The sequence below is a fragment of the Athene cunicularia genome (genome assembly GCF_003259725.1).
Source record: "Athene cunicularia isolate RWA chromosome 14 unlocalized genomic scaffold, athCun1 chr14_part1, whole genome shotgun sequence".
Taxonomy (NCBI): domain Eukaryota; kingdom Metazoa; phylum Chordata; class Aves; order Strigiformes; family Strigidae; genus Athene; species Athene cunicularia.
The window spans coordinates 10,837,070-10,853,126 of NW_020799118.1; the positions used below are offsets into that span (position 1 = coordinate 10,837,070).

At 40.5% G+C, this 16,057-nt stretch overlaps 1 protein-coding gene across 1 annotated transcript in view; it reads right to left on the reverse strand.

Annotated features, from left to right (window-relative positions):
• Positions 1 to 4,857: 4,857 nt before the first annotated feature.
• The window catches only part of CARD11 (caspase recruitment domain family member 11), a 46,671-nt gene continuing 35,471 nt past the window's right edge, over positions 4,858 to 16,057 (reverse strand). The window contains exons 13-24 of the mRNA XM_026859247.1: positions 15,707 to 15,759; positions 14,743 to 14,875; positions 13,984 to 14,185; positions 13,052 to 13,178; positions 11,740 to 11,980; positions 11,231 to 11,327; positions 10,064 to 10,159; positions 8,982 to 9,114; positions 8,246 to 8,425; positions 6,973 to 7,097; positions 6,050 to 6,165; positions 4,858 to 5,491 (exon numbers count right to left, since the gene is read on the reverse strand). Coding sequence (XP_026715048.1) covers positions 5,287 to 5,491; positions 6,050 to 6,165; positions 6,973 to 7,097; positions 8,246 to 8,425; positions 8,982 to 9,114; positions 10,064 to 10,159; positions 11,231 to 11,327; positions 11,740 to 11,980; positions 13,052 to 13,178; positions 13,984 to 14,185; positions 14,743 to 14,875; positions 15,707 to 15,759 — 1,708 coding nt within the window. The 3' untranslated portion in view covers positions 4,858 to 5,286. The remainder of the gene's footprint in view (positions 5,492 to 6,049; positions 6,166 to 6,972; positions 7,098 to 8,245; positions 8,426 to 8,981; positions 9,115 to 10,063; positions 10,160 to 11,230; positions 11,328 to 11,739; positions 11,981 to 13,051; positions 13,179 to 13,983; positions 14,186 to 14,742; positions 14,876 to 15,706; positions 15,760 to 16,057) is intronic.

A 16,057-nucleotide genomic window follows, 5' to 3' on the forward strand; every position in this document is an offset into this window, starting at 1 on the left:
GCAAACAAGCACTCTGGAAACTGAGGAAGCAAGAGAAATGCGGAAAACAAAGTAACTTATAAGAAAGGAATTACAATGTCTTGGTTGAAATCTTGTGTACCTTTTAATGGTATATAGCACAAAATAGTGCTATACTATTCAGCTCTCAGCACTGAAGGTAAAGCAAGGGAGATAGTCACTGCACCAAAGGGGAACACATTTGATAGACTTCACAGTATAATCTGATTAATGCTGAATGACTCGGAGTAATCAATTCAAATAATTGCAAAGTCCTAGAATGTTGCTCTGCCCAAGTCCCAAACCCTTAACTATGTCTTGCTCTTCCAGTCTCCAGGGGACGCCATAATAACTGCTGCTTAAACACCTCAGCCTTATGTGCCCCCGCACAGCGTTGTAACCCCTGTGACAGCTCCAGGGTTCCCAGTCTGAACCCCTCGGAGCTGAACTCAGGCTACCTGAATAGTGTCTCTGACTTCATCCTTGCTACAGAATTTTCGAACCCTAGGCCATGAAAATAGCTTGGCATAAAAGAATACAGAAACCTCTAACAGGTTTACAGGCACTTTTCCAGCTTTGGCAACTATCTCCACTTAAAGTTCATAGGCAAAAGTCTGTTTTGTGTGTGTTCCTACTCCCTTGCAAATTGTGCTGCCAGAGCTGTCTGTGCTGCAGACAGACCGATTGACAGCTTTGCCTCCAGCCAGAATCCTGATTCAAAGGAATATCAAATTCCGTGTAATAAAGTTTGCATGAAATTTTTACCTGCAACAATTCCCCAATGTGCTGAACTGCATGATACTGACTTATATAATACATCATTTTAGCAGCAGAGCTAAACAAAATGCAAAGCCAGATTCGGTTTGATTTTTTTTTCCTCGTGATCATAGACATTATACCACATCTGATAGCTATAAACCTTTACTTGTATTATTTTGTAGTACATAAACATCAAATACAAAATGTTCTTCAACAAGTTTTTCAATCTAATCAAATGTTTAAATGTAGACTTTTAAAAATATTTCAACTATAAGAAAAAAAAATATAGGTAAAAGATTCAAAGTATGTGAAACATTGAAAAGGACTGCTTCAGTATTATTGAAATACTTTAAATTTTTTAAAAATTAAATGTTAGAATGGAAATATTTCCATAGACAATTGATTTGGATGAAAACACATGTTCTAACAGAACAATATTCCATCAAAAAATTTTCCAATTGCATTTTTTAGTGGCCAATTTTTCAATGACATTTTCCAAAGAACAATCTATATCTGAAAATTTTTCAACAAGCTCTTGTGAACTCTTAAAGGAACAAAGAAGTAGTTTTCCAATAACAGATTTTGAAAGGCAGTTATTATTCTATGTTTTACACTTTTTTACTGAAAAAGTAACATACAAAACATAGAGTAACTGCCTGGACTTTCTGTTAACTCCTTTTGAAACTTAAAATATGAATTTCTGAGAAATGTTCCCAAACTTCAATTAAAAGCCGTGGGTGATTTGATTTTAAAATGGGTTGATGTAAATGTTGCTTACCTTAGATAGATATATACAATTGGTATCCAGACATGTTTCTCTCGGGCGGCTTGGTCTGAGCTCTGGTGTCCAAGCATGGCACCCAGTTCAAATTCGGGTCTGCAGCTTGCATTTTTCTCTTTATTAGACTGAGTTAGAGAAGTTACCTGAATTTCAGTGCTGCCTGCAAGTCCAATTATTGATCTTATACCAAGTGCTAACAATACAAACACACTCAAAGAATACTCCTGCGTAAAACTTGACGCAGCTTTATACTTTGATGAGATCAGGGTGAGAGTCTGCTTTGACTCACTTGTGATACTGTTTACAACAAACATTTACAACATTTCCAATTTCCATTTTGTTTCCTTAATCATTGCTTCCAGTTTTTCAACCATACAATCACTACTGAAGCTGGCTATGCCTAGGTGGGCACTAGCAGATGTGCTGAGGAGCCCAGGTTTGTATACACAACGTGGATATGTGAGGAGGCAAGTGGTTGGTAGCTGAAGCAGTACCTCACAAGTGAGACTAAGCAGGGTGAAAAATACTGCAATAATCTACAGCCCAAGTTCCAAGTTTGCACTTCAAATCTGCCAGTTCAGGACTTGGGATCCACACTGATTCCAACACTCTGACATTTAGGGAAATTCATGGCCTCTTTTCAAGCCTGTCGCTTTGAATATATTTCCAAAGATGTAGAGGTTAATTTCTTCCCGTTTAGATAGACAGCATTTGGATCTAGATCAGCAGCACCTCCTAAGATAGTGTAAATAACAATGGCCCCTTTTGCTCTGTTGCAGTTTTGGGAATGTGCTCCAGCTATAGATTTGCTCTTTGAGTTCATATCCAGAAGTCAAGGGGGAATACAGATCTCAGTCCTTCTCCACTGAGTGAAAGAGAGATGAGGGTTATGCAGGCCACAGCACACAGCTCTGTCAGTGAATCAGAATCTGGTTGCTTTGCATCACAGGAGTAGACAACCACAATGCCTTACAGTATCTGCAGAGCTGGGAATTTACAGATGTACTTGGATACCAAGAAGAAAAGTCTGTTCCATGTATTCACTCCTCTCTTGTTTCACAGAAATAATTAGATCGTTTGTTGTTCTCTGCTTCAATCTCTTGTTCCACTTTTCCCATAAGGTGGTTTAGCTGTCCTAAATTACAGATCAAAAAGCTAAATGCTAAAGGCCAGGCTAATTCTCTAGTTTCTTTCTATAGTCCATGAAAAAACCCCAGACAGTTCAGAGGGCAATTCATCTCATCCTGAGATAGCCATCTACAGTAAGTTAGACAAATAGCTCTTTGGAGGTGTATCTCCATTCACTGTAAAAGGAACCTCCTTCAGACTTTGGCATATACCTTTCCTGTGTTTAAAGTTAAGTGAGATAAATCACATCCACAGCTGTTGTCCGTGCAAAGAGGGCTCAGTTATAAAGCTGTGGTGAGAGAAGATCACTGCAGAAACAACCATGGCAGCCTGAGATACTAGCCATCTGTTCTAGCCATTCTGCCAGATGTTACTGATCCCCGTGGCACAGCCAGTGGGACATGGGCATCCTATGAGTTCTGTCTGGTGAGCAGTCAGCTGGTTGCTCCTGAAGGGATCTGACCCTGACCTGGCTGAACTTTTTGCTGAAACAGCCGAGAAATGTTCTCTCCCATTGCTCAGCTGTGGACTCAAAAGCTATCACAAGAGGGGCAGCAACAAACCACAGGCAGCTGTTACACAAGTTTGCGTTATCAGGACATCAGGAATAAATGCAAAATGCTCCAGGAAGGCTTAGCTTTTTCAACTAATACTTTCTTATTTCTGCTTGAACTACAGAGGATCTCTGAAGAATCATCCAATTTGTTCTATATATACCCCAACTGGTTGTTATTCTTTGTCCTGGAGGGAGTTGCAAATTGTGTACGCAGCCTGTACTTTGGAAAGAGGTTGCAAAATAGTAGTATCCCTCCACTTGCACAGCCCAAACAGATGGCACTGGGCAGGTAAAGAGCTATCTCTGAGAAATGCTAGCTATGAACAGTCTTTCAAACATTAATAATTTGAGAAATGCAAGAGCAGAAATTAGATGTAAAGTGACACAAATGACTTCTAGAAGATATCATTAGTTAAAAAATGATGTGTATAAAAGAGAAGAGCAGAAAAGCACAATCATACAAGCCAATATGAGCTGACCCAATCTACCTGACAGACAATCACATCAGAAGCTCATTGCAAAGACAATATAGCAGTTAATCTAGTGAGGGCAACCAGGCCAGATGTTTTGCTTGGATTTTGTCTTTTTATTGCCAGCTGCTGCGCACCAGCCTGGAGCATCAAGATGGGGGATTTGGGATGAACACGGAAGCAAAGGTAAATATGTTATTAAATGCATCTTAAAAGGGAGGAATATGGCAAGGAATGAAGGGTCTAAGGATAACGGGGTGTACAACTCTATCTGTAGGTCAATTTTTATTGCATTTCAGATCAGCAATTGTGCAAGTCATTATTATCTGGTCAGTTTTATTGAATCAATTTGGCAGTCTCAGTACAGTGTCTAATGTATAGAGGGAAAATTTTAAAAGACTGAAGAGATTTAGGAGTCTAAGTCCCACTCATTATTAGTGGAACTTAATCTCTCTGAAGAGTTAAGTGCTTTTGAAAATGGGATGTGGTCTTCTAAGTCATGCACACACTTTTGAAAATATTATCCTGCTTGGCCACAGCACAGTGTGATGCTTGCTGGTCTCCTTGCTGTCAATCATGGCAGAGAGGTCAAGGACTGAGTGGCTCACAGTGATTACTGGCTTATGAAATTCCCCTTTTCTTCTTCTCAGAACAGTCCCTCCTGTTGAGAGCAGGCATGTTGGCAGGCAATGATGTTGTACAGAAATACAGATTTCAGTGGAGGAACAGAGAAACCTGTTGTCTGGAGAAGGCATCATGGTGTTTTCCACAAGTGAAAAATGTTAAAAATTGAGAGATGTATAAATGAATACAATGCAGAGGTAGGGATAAGCTAAATGAAACACTGGTAGATCTGGAAAGATCTGATGTGCCACTGGGACAGTGGAGTCTATTTTCCTGCAAGTGCCAGGACTACAAAGGAAACCTGCAAACTGTTAAATAAAACTGAGGTTTTAAAAGGAAGGGGAAATCGTCGCTTTAATTAATGCCAGGAATAATAGATATTTTCTTCTCTTCTGATTAAAATGGTGATGGAGGAACAGGGTTACAGAGCTGCTACAGCCATCAGCAGTAGTGTTGCTGTTGCTACCAATCTCCCTTCAGCTTCCTTAATTGGGTGTGCTCAGAATCTCACCTCAGGGTGTGTGTGGGGCACATCTCAATTTCATACCCTTTAGCCCAATCCCCATGCTTAATTCCCTTAGATTCCACTTATCTGGTCTCATCAGAAGTTTTCAATGAGCCAAAGAAGATCTATTTTTTTAACATAATAAATTACTCCAAGCTCCCTCTCAAGATCTTTGTCATTCTCACATGTTAAACAGCTGCTGTCCCTTAAGAAATGCTGGTGGGACAGAAGCGGTGGTGGTGGCTGTGGTCTGACCCATATCCTAGATCCTCAGCATCTGAGACATTGGCTATTCAACACAGCTCCAGTTCCATTCCATACATGCATTCTGCCAGCAGGAAGTCCCTAGCCAGCAAGGGTGAAACAGGAGTGAGCACTGGGCACCTAATCACAGAATTCTGTGAGCCCCTGCTCCACCTGGATATGTCTTTTTGTCACCAAAGAGCCCCAGTTTGCTTATTGTTTTTTATAGCTGATCTTCATCTATCCAGATGGTTTTACGCTGCTCTTCGCCGATCCTGTCTTTTATTGTTCGGATAAGATCTTCAATACTGCTCCATGCATCTGCCTCTACAGAGGCATAAAGACATGGCAGTGCTTCCAGTTCTTTCTCCTTCAGACGGCACATACGTAAAAACTCATCTTCAGTCTCTGGCTTTGGCAATAGTTTCCTGTATCAAATAAGCAGACCAAAAATAAATGTCTTACATTTTAAGTTAATCCTCTAGTCCCAGCTGACCCATCAAGAATTTATTTTCTACTGACTATATACAAGCAATAAAAGCAGTGGAGAATACAGCTACTCCAGGTCTATCCTCTCCGTATCTCCATGCTGCCCCCAAGGAAAAAATATTTGCTATGGGGAAACAATTTAAGAGGATTGAACGTAGGGAGAGTGCAAGTGTTTACGACCTTTCCTCTTCCAGCTAGCATTACCTTAAGAAATGCTGTGGGAGTGCTGAGCATGGAGAAAACCACATATTCTTCAGTCTCATCCTCCCACAATGCTCATTCCCATCAGTGACAGTGAAAGAATGCTAGATTTGGGGAATTCCTACTTTCTCTGGTTGTAAGATCTGGAGGAGTCATGGGAGGAAATAATGCACATAGAAGCACCAGATGAAGAGAGGAGAGGTTCTTTATTTCTCTCAGTGAGAACATTATTGGACTTGAGAATTATTCACTGAATAAGACAGAATATCAAATATGCAAAAGGTTTGATATGTTACCTGAACCTCTTGATGTTTTTCTCTGAGACTCTGATAAAGAGAACAATAGGATATATCTTGGCTTTGATTAAATCCTTTGTGCAGCTTATTCCAGCTTCCAAGAGACAATGCCTGTTCTAAAAACAAAGTCATAACAGTGTTACAAAGGAACATTCACTGCTGTGGAATCTAGAGATAAAGGTATCCATACCTTACAGGGTCAGCTGAAAAGCTCTCCATTTACCACTGTACTGAGTTAAAACCTTTTAATCACATATACATTTGAAGTCCAAACTCCTCCTACTGGTTTACAACTAGTCAGTCAAATAACAGCTGAGCTTAATAGCTTTCTGAAAAGGTTTTAAACAGAAATGGATTGATTTAAAGATGAAGACTATGATAAAATACCAGTTTTACATATATACACAAACAGACATACTTGCTCTTTGTTCAGAGAGAACATCTGCAACTACTTGTAAGAGAAAAAACCATCACTTTAATTCTCCTTTATTTCATGCTGTCCATCAAATCTACTCTACTCGATACCTGATACTGTACTCTGACGTTGTTAACGTTGTCTTGTACAACCCTGTGTCTGTGTTTCAGGCTATCCTTTCTTTTGTCTAGGTCCTTGTATCTCTTACTCTTTTGCACATTCATATATACTTATGGTATAAGAAGGAACTGAATTTTTTCTGCATCAGCGTGGGCCATCCCAGGGAACAAGCGAGAATATAAAAGCATATGGCTGAGCATGAGAAAGAAAAGGAAAAGCAAGAGCACAAATAAAAGCCATCTGAGGGACTAAATACAAATCTGAGATTGAAGGTGGACAAGAGAGAACATGCAACTGTAAATTGGTCAGTATCTTATTCAAGAAGAAACGCGCACTGCAGACAGACTGACAGACAGCCGATCGAAGGGATACAGAGTACTCTGAGCACCTTGGCAGTGACAGCCTCGATATTGGCAGGGACAATACATTCATATGTGTTCAAATTCTTTTCTCTGCTGAAGATGATAGTCTCTGTTCTTTGCTTCCTTAAGAACTCTTCCTTTGTTACAACATCTGGAAAGAGATGTGGATGAGGACAAAATCAAGATTACAACAACAGAACACCTAGAAAACTATCCAGTAGTACTTCACATAGGATGTAAGGATGGTTCAGGGAAAGAAGACGAGCAATGAATTGTCTTAACAGCTGCCTCATTTCTTCCATTGAATTCAATTAAAGCCTAATCTGATCACAGCTGAGCGTCTCAGCTATATCCTGCACCAATGAGTCCTTGGGCAATTACTACAACACTGTGAAGGCATTAAATTAAAACAGTAAATACAATTCCAGCACCTAATGTTATATAGTAACATTTCAGGGATGCTGAGAAGTGCTAAAAAAAGAAGGTCTCTTCAGTATAGGCTCCTAAAACAAGGATTTAGTGTTGCAACATTTGTGTTTAAAGTTTCAGAAAATTTGGCTTAGGTTGCAATGTGTGATACTGGCCCCCTCGTGAATTGCAGCTCTACATCAAAGCTTTTGTTTTATGTTGCAAGACAGGGGATATTTATTATAATACTTAACTTTTCCGTTTCTCTGTCTGGATAACTGTAAGACTGCATACTATGCAGTGGGTATTCAATATTAGTGTAAAAATGAAACATCAGCTCTGTTTAATGCTGTGTTGTATACAATCCTGCCCTATAGCAATCACAGTACTGCACATTGCTTTAATAGTAAATACTTAGCATGGGAGAAAATCAGTCTTTCGGGTAGATCAAATGCACAATCTTCATAGCCTTGGATGAGATAGAAACCTAAAGTTGCTCTAGGGAAGATATTCCTCATAATAGCAAATACTAGAAACAAATTAATCAAAATTTCACATTGCCTAGATATGCAGTATGCAAACAGTATGCAAACAGAAAGAGCACTCACAGCATTTCAGTCTCTCAGGGGCATCCTAGCAACCACACAGCATACACATGGATAATATTCATAGACATTGTGACTCTCATAACCATGTGCACTGGCCGTCTCAAAAACATTCAAATATCTCAGATACTCTCAAAAAGCAGGATTTATAGTGACACATAACTGATGTGACCTGAAGTACCTCACGCAGCTATCACATGTACACGCCCCTACGTGTGCACGCATACGTATGCTTGTATTTCCAACACTGAGGGTTAACAGTCATGGTCCTCTCTTATCCCATTACCTGGCTTGCATATGTTGAATTCAAGGGCACCTCCAGAGTTGAGAAGCTTCTGTACCAAGGTCTTGGCAAGCATGGTGGGAGTGAAAAGTACTGGGCGCCTGCGCTCACAGTGGATTGGTCTCACCAAGCTATAAGGGATCAGACTGAGCCTCCTATTGATTTCACTTTCGGAATCCAAATCTGAGTAAAGAACAAGACATTTATCCTCTGTTTTCCTCTCCATCAGTATTAGGAGAAAAAGAAGAAGAAACACATGAACCAGAAGTGACAAGGTTAGTCATACTGTTCCTCATTTCTCTTTTGCCAGGGTTGTCCTCACTGTATATCTAGTAGCATGATGTCCCACCTAATACTAAATAATTCAAGTGACTTTTGCTTTCAAGAGATTATTTCATAGTTTAACAGGACACTTGCTTGGAGAATCTTTCTGCTTATTAGCTTGACTTCAAGTTAAATGTTTTTGGACAAAGAGCAAGAAAGCACCTAGGAAGAACAGCCAACTAAACAGGAAGCTTCAGTGTCCTGAACTTGCTCATGAAGGCTTATTGCCCCAAGCACTTTTAGCAAGATCAGTTTTGCTCACAAATGGTGTCGAATTTTTGCAGAGTAGATCACAGATGCTAGTAATAGGAGAGACCTATGACATTTTTCACAGCCATGCTGTTACATAGACCTTTACGTAGGCCTTTCTATCAGTGCCATGTGTGTAAAAGCTATTTCTATTTTATATCCATACCTTCCAGCTTATCAGGCAATGGCTTCTTTGCTTCAGATGAGGTCCGTGCCAGACCAGAGGGCCAGCCAGTGACGATACGGACTCGCTCATTGCTATTCATACGCTTATATTTGTTTTCAGATCTACTGACAAACTGCAAAGGTGAACAAAGAGATTTGACCCTCATTTCTTACATCTTTTATTCTCCCATGTATTCATCAGCCCACATTTGTTATCTACGAGATCTGAATTACCTATGTCTATCAAAGACAAGACTCCATGGATCTGTTGACTGAATTCTAAGGCTCTTTAAATATCATAGATCTGATTCAGAGCTTTTGTTAATCCCCTTTGGGATTTCTTCTTTTGTTCTCTGCTCTTAAGCAGCATGGTTTTTTTCTTCACAGAGCTCCCTGCTATCACGAGTACAAGCACTGATATGTCCACAGCAGAGTAACACACCCGCTCTGAGTATCTGCACAAATGTACCACAGGTTATACCCAAAACTCTGCCTCTTCTTTGCTGTACTAGAGAGACTTAAAAGGTCCCAAATGGCACATTTTTACACCAAGAAGTTGGCTTCATGCTCTCATTCCTCATCCACCCAACTCTTCCTCTATCCAAATATTAATTCCTCCTCCTGTGTATTTGCTAACCTTCATAGCCATCTTCCTTCACAAGACTTTATCTTTCACTCACACAGTCTCTGTCACTCTCAGAGTCACTGACCTACAATTAAAGGATGATTTTCTGATGGAACTTTATCTGACAGAGGTTTGGGGATTTGGTCAAGCCCAATGGATTTGTCCTTATGGTTCAAGCAAAACACATTTCAGCCTCTCAGCAGACATGTTTGATTCATCAAGCTACATCAGTAATGGAAGGCATGCACTTAAAAATAAACACCCCATGCCACAAGAGCAGTTAGAAAACACAACCCATTCATCCTTTTCATATATTAAATCTCTTTTTGATAGGAATAAATCCCGATACAACCTCTACACCTGAGGTGGGGTTTCTGGGGAAATTAGGATAGCCTGAGAAAATCTGCTGTTCAGATCCACTATTTCAGACATTGCATTGAGGATTTGAACTTTATTACCTGTAATATTTGGCCCAAAAGAAAGCTTGCTCTGGATAGGCGAGGACTGGCCTTTGGGTCATTCGGTGGGGCAGGCTCCTCTGGCTGCAATGTATTCTAGTAAAAAATAACACAGGAATTTTTCTTTCCTTCCCTCTTTTTTTTTTTTTTTTTTTTTTTTTTAAATCACAGCATTCAAGAAACAGAACAAGCAAAAGCAGGTATGTTATATGTCCAATAAAAGGGATAGTGATTGATTGATATCTATCCCAAATACAATGTTCTAAGCAAACTGTAGACATAGCATGGCCTATGATGAGAAATACCGCTTCTGTTACTGCTCTTCCATGTCCCTTTCTTCACAGGAGACTGCTCTCCACAGCTTATTGAAAGAGGTAATTTCTGCACCAAGAAATAGCATGCAAAGCTTTTGCTTTCACTAACATCTCTGCCAGTGATCTCTGTCCCTTTGATCAGTGGGGACTGAAGTACAGAAGAAATGTGTGACACTTAACCTTGACTGAAATCAAATACAAGCACTGGCTACAGTGTCTCTGCAAATGTTAGAGGCATATACGTCTCCCAGGCTCTAAAAATAACTTATGGTAACTAATACACCAGGAAGTTAGTTTTTAATTATGTAAAGATGGAATTCTTGAGTCTAAAGAAAGAAAAATCAAATTATTTTAACTGAAGGAAAAGGAGAAACTGGCAGGGCTGTTGTATGTGAAGACCTGATAATCCCACTTATCTCCATACTGTATAGGTTGGAAGAGGCAGGTCTTTCTCATATGGGACAATGATAACTCTGTGGATTAGATGCTTGTTCATAGTAGAAGAGAAATAATTCTGATTACTAACTCCAAGGACACAGCTTCTTCCCCATGTGGATATGGTGATGCATTAGAGGCTTAGAGGCAGAGAAGAATGAAAAGAATTAATTGAGACACAGAACAGGTATTAGACTTTCAAAGTGTACTCCCTCATAGCTGGAAGGGTTAACAGTGTGCCAGAGCTAGATCCATTGCCAGGGACGATATTATTTAAAGCAAACATAAGGTGCCCATTGCCTGGCACAATCAAAACCTACACAGAGTGCAAACAGGGATTTCTGTAAAATTAACATAATGAACAACAAGTAGCAGCGCACTATCAGGTGTTAAAAAGACCTTGTTTGTAGATACTTACCCGGAGTGCCCGAAGGGTATTGTATGAGCTTTCCGTCTCATCCTTGCTTCCTCTGTGCATCAACCGCTGCAGCTTCACCAAAAGAAGTTGCTGGGCTCTGAAAGAAAGGATGGAATCACATAGATCAAGGTAACTTTGAAACCACTCAGAAGAAAGCTGGATTGCAATGGGTCTGTGCCTACAGAAAAGATTAAATAGAAATACAGTGAGGCCTGACTGAACCACATAGGAAATGCAGGAACAAAATAATGAGCAGGACTGCAGTGCAGTTAAGGATTAAAGAATCTCCATGGCATATTTTCCTATGATACTTTTCGAGGAACCCACATTATTCTTTCAGGTAATACCTGGAGTCTCCTTTCTAAAGCTTTGTAGCTCATATTACAGTTTAGCATCACCAGGCCTTATGTCAGAAATTAAGACATATACCTCCTCCCTTACGGCAGTCATTAATTTCCCTGTTTACAGAACCACCGCTCTCAGTTGTGGTCACTCAGCATTACACTCACCGGCTGTAGCTGGGAATGGTCCCCATCTCCAGGTCCCTGTCGCTGAATGGATCAACTCTGGCACACAGCCACTCACACTTCCCCTGGTACATGGTGTCCAGAATGTGAACAATCTCATCACACTTCACTGACAGGGAACAGCAGTCCAGCTGGCTGGAGATGTTCAGATTCAAGCGGATATGAAATGAGTCCCCCGATGTGATCAGCCCTTCTTCCAGATCTGACAGCAGCTTCCGGTACCCTGCAGCGTGGGAGGAAGGGGGAGCATGGTCAGACCTCAGTACTGCTGCATTCCTGGGCATCCTCTGGGCGCAGCTCACGGGTCCTCGGAGAAAGGGTTTATACTTCCAGAGTGCTAGTTACACAGGTTACAACAAGGTGCCAGGCCTGCACCCTACAGACGCCAACGGGGCATTGATTCAGAAAGAGCTCATGCTGCTGGTATCAGAATCTGTGAGAATATTCTCATTATAATGATACTTTTAGGTAACTCCATTTTCAATACTCCACACATGACCTGCGAAACAGAACTTCCCAGCAAAGATGTAGACACAGCTATAGCTCTATACTGTAAGTACAGCTTGAGTTCTGCTACCAGTTTTAATGACAAGCTATTCCCCTTATTATTAGCTCTAATTGACACTCCCACAATCTATAACTTGCTTTATCTGCAGTTAAGCGGTGCTCAAAAAAAAAATTGCAATAGTCTTTCTTACCTTTGGAAACATCAAAGAAAATCAAAGACATCACTTCCAGTGTGATCTATGCAGCTGAAATTCTCTAACCAGCATTTAAAAAAACCCCCGCAAATTTATATACACCAGTAAAAAAATGGATTTTAGAATGTAATTTTTGATCCATAACCTGAAATTATCATTACGGGCCATGAACACTAAAATCAAATTCCGTTCACCACACATGAACTCCAGCTGTTAAAGATAAGATAAAGCCACAAAGGCAATAAACAGGTCAACTCCGTCAGGTAAATGCTAAATCGACTTGAGCTCACCACATTGTGTTACAGAAGACTGTACATAAAAATAAGCTTGAATGTGTTTTGTGAGTCATGTCATTATTGGCCCACCATGTAAATTCTTCAGGGTCCTGTAGTGACAAGCATATGGGCTTTTTTTGTTCTCAGCCACAAAGCTAAGAGCTGGAGCAGTTACACAGAGTAGCTATAATTAACACCAGTGGGCACGCTTCAGATTTATACCAACACAAAGGATACGCTGGTTCTGTCGTTCTCATCCAGACAAGTTAGTATAATAGACATGGGACTATCTGAGATGAGAAATACTTTTGGTCTTACCTTCGTGATTTGATTTATACTGGAGTGTTACTGGACCACTGCACCTCTGAATTGTCCAGTGAACTTCTTCCTTTGTGCAAGTATCCAAGGGAACACTCTGATTTTCCCCTCTGATGCAGCCCTCCAACTAGATATGAAAGAAATATTACTCTCCAGTGTAGGTTCAATCTTTTTTTGTTAAGCACCATAATCTTTTTCTGATTAAGCAATGCAGATACTTTGCTATCAGGATGCAGATTACATTCTAATTATTTATTTTCTCTCACATTAGGAATGCTAGCAGTCAACAGAACTGCAGCTCTTTGACAATCCCACACTTCTCAATAGTAAGTAGTGAAGGAATATAAGTTGTGGGGTTTTTTTTTCCGCCTTAGAGGCATTTTAATAAGAAAATAGTTTGGGAACATTGGCAATGGAGACAAAACTAAGCAAAGCGTAGCTTAGCAGAAGCACCGCTGAACTCCAGTTTATGTGATGCCAGGTATAGCTATGCAGCTGTGCGGCCCTTCTTCCCATTCATACTGCAGCTACATCCATTTCTGTTCATAACATGTCCAGTCCCAAGACAGACCACTCTAAAGAATGGTTTAGGAGTCGTCATGCTAAGCTAAGTAGGCAGGACAGTACTAGGAAGTCGAGAGCAACTCCCATTCCAGTATTTTCAAAGGAGCTGTACTATACAATACAGCACCGTTCCCTAATCTTTTCCATACAGAGCTACTGTAAAGTGCAAAAGCATGCAAGTGTGTTGGATGACTTTAAATACTATCCTCCCATATTTTCACAGTCAATAGCAGATTTTCCTCTGCATAGGTCATATGCGTTGTCATTAATACAAGATGAAAGAAGAAACAAAGGAACATATTGTGTGAGCATGCATGCGTGTAGGTGGACAGACATCCAGCACTGCTTGTTGATTATTTTATGCTCACCAGTAGGATTTGGTGTCCCTCCCGAAGGCCTGCTTTCTCTGCAAGTGATCCTGTCTTGACAGAGCTAATAAAGCTCCCTTTATCATTACCCCCAACCAGAGTGATTTCTGAATTGAGATTGTCTCCATTCAGTGTTACGCGCTGGATGGTATGGCAGGAGTTTCTAATGCGACCAACAGATGTGACAGAGGGGCGGAAAGGTCTGTGTTCATGAAAGGAAGTAACAATTAGTTATCTCAGTTTTTAGTTACCATTCTGGAGTTCAATGCATGCATGATAAATGAGAGACATATAAATAAAATCTTTAATGTTAGCAAGCACTAGGATCTAAGGACTCTGAAAGAAATCCTTCTCATTACTGCGTAAGTTCTGGAGAAGAGAATCTGGATAGCTTCAAGTGCTCTGACATGACTGAATAACTCAGACGTATAATAGTACCTCACCTAGCAACCTGTGGCAACAAGATCACAAGGATAAAGTCTCTAGAACATTTTATCTGCCTTGAAGTTTTTTAAATTTTAGGATGACTTTCATTGGTTTATAGGATATGAAAGGGCTCCAAAATAACATGTTATGCTGCTGCCAACATAAAGAAGTAAAGACTGAGCACAGCACCATGAGATATGTGCGTCAAATAACAACTTGTGACACCATATTCCTGCCATTGTATCTTCAGCAACTAATAGATAAATGGAGTATCTCTGCCACGGTAGCCCTTCCCCTCAGTCTCCAAGGTAGGTAAACTGGCATCTCAAATACCTTTCCAGAGAGAACTTTCTAAATATGGAGTTGACATGCTCAAGCTCATAGGCATCCAGGCCTTCTGACTGATGAGAAGAAGAGGAGGAGTGCACCGAAGGAGCTCCATGTGACTGCCTGTCATGACTGTCATCTGAAAAGATTAACAAGAATGAAAATGAGTCCTAGATAGAGTGATGAAGATGGAAAAAGGGAAAATGAATGTTTTTCCATGTGCTTCAGCCAAAGCTGAAGAAGGATATTCCTGATGCAGAGGCATGATACATGTCCACAGGCAAGGAACGCCAGTCTTGCTTACTGGTACTACTGCCTGATCACTCTCACAGAACAGCAAGTTGGAAGGGACCTCTGGGGACTGTCTAGTCAAACCCCCTGCTCAAAGTAGGGTCAGCCAGAGGAGACTGCTCAGGACCTGACCAGTTGGATTTTGAATATCTCCAAGGATGGGGATTACTCAAGCTCTCTAGATAACCCTGTTCCAGTGTGTGACCACCCTCACAGTAAAAAAGCTTTTTTATTTTCTGTTTAAATGGAATTGCTTGTTCTTTAGTTTGTGCCCATTGCCTCTTCTCCTTTCATTGCGTAGCACCCAGAAGAACCTGGCTCTGTCTCTTTTGAGACATCTTCTCCCTCAATTTGATGCTTTCCTCATTTTAAGGCTGGAGGTGGCCTTAACAACCTGCAAACCTCAGCCTAGCACCCTCCATCTACTCATTCAGTCTAATCCTTCTCCCACTTATTCCTTCAGGAATAACTGCTTTCTTATTCTCACCCCTAGCTGACCCTTTGTTTTCTTGTTATGATGAAATAACTTGATTTTTTCTCAGACTATGTGTCCTATCTTATTTACATCAGGAGTTGGTTATTTGACAGTGTCTGTAGCTGGTGAGCTAATCACATAGTTAAACTATATATCCTATATACTATGTCCTCTATATACTATATACTATATCCTCTTGCTTACCATCTAGTTCCAAAGCATCATATCCAAAGCTGTCATTGTCCTCTTCAACCAGGCTGGAATTAAAAACAAAGTGTAAGATAATGGAGGAGAGAGAGAGAAAAAGCTGTTGCAGCTTTCATCCGATCTGTAACTTCAGCAGATTTCATTAAGTTCTGAAATGAACTTTTTCTCTGAAAAGGAAAGATGTTGGAGGTGTTGCATCAGACAATGGTGCAGCTGCCAAAAAAAAAAAAGCACGTAACATACTTGTGGGCCCAGGAAAGATGTAGGAAGACAGTATGTGTCAGCCAACATGGGAAGCATGTGAAGCTGCAAGAAGGTTCAGAGGGAAGAATTGCTAACAGCAGTGAG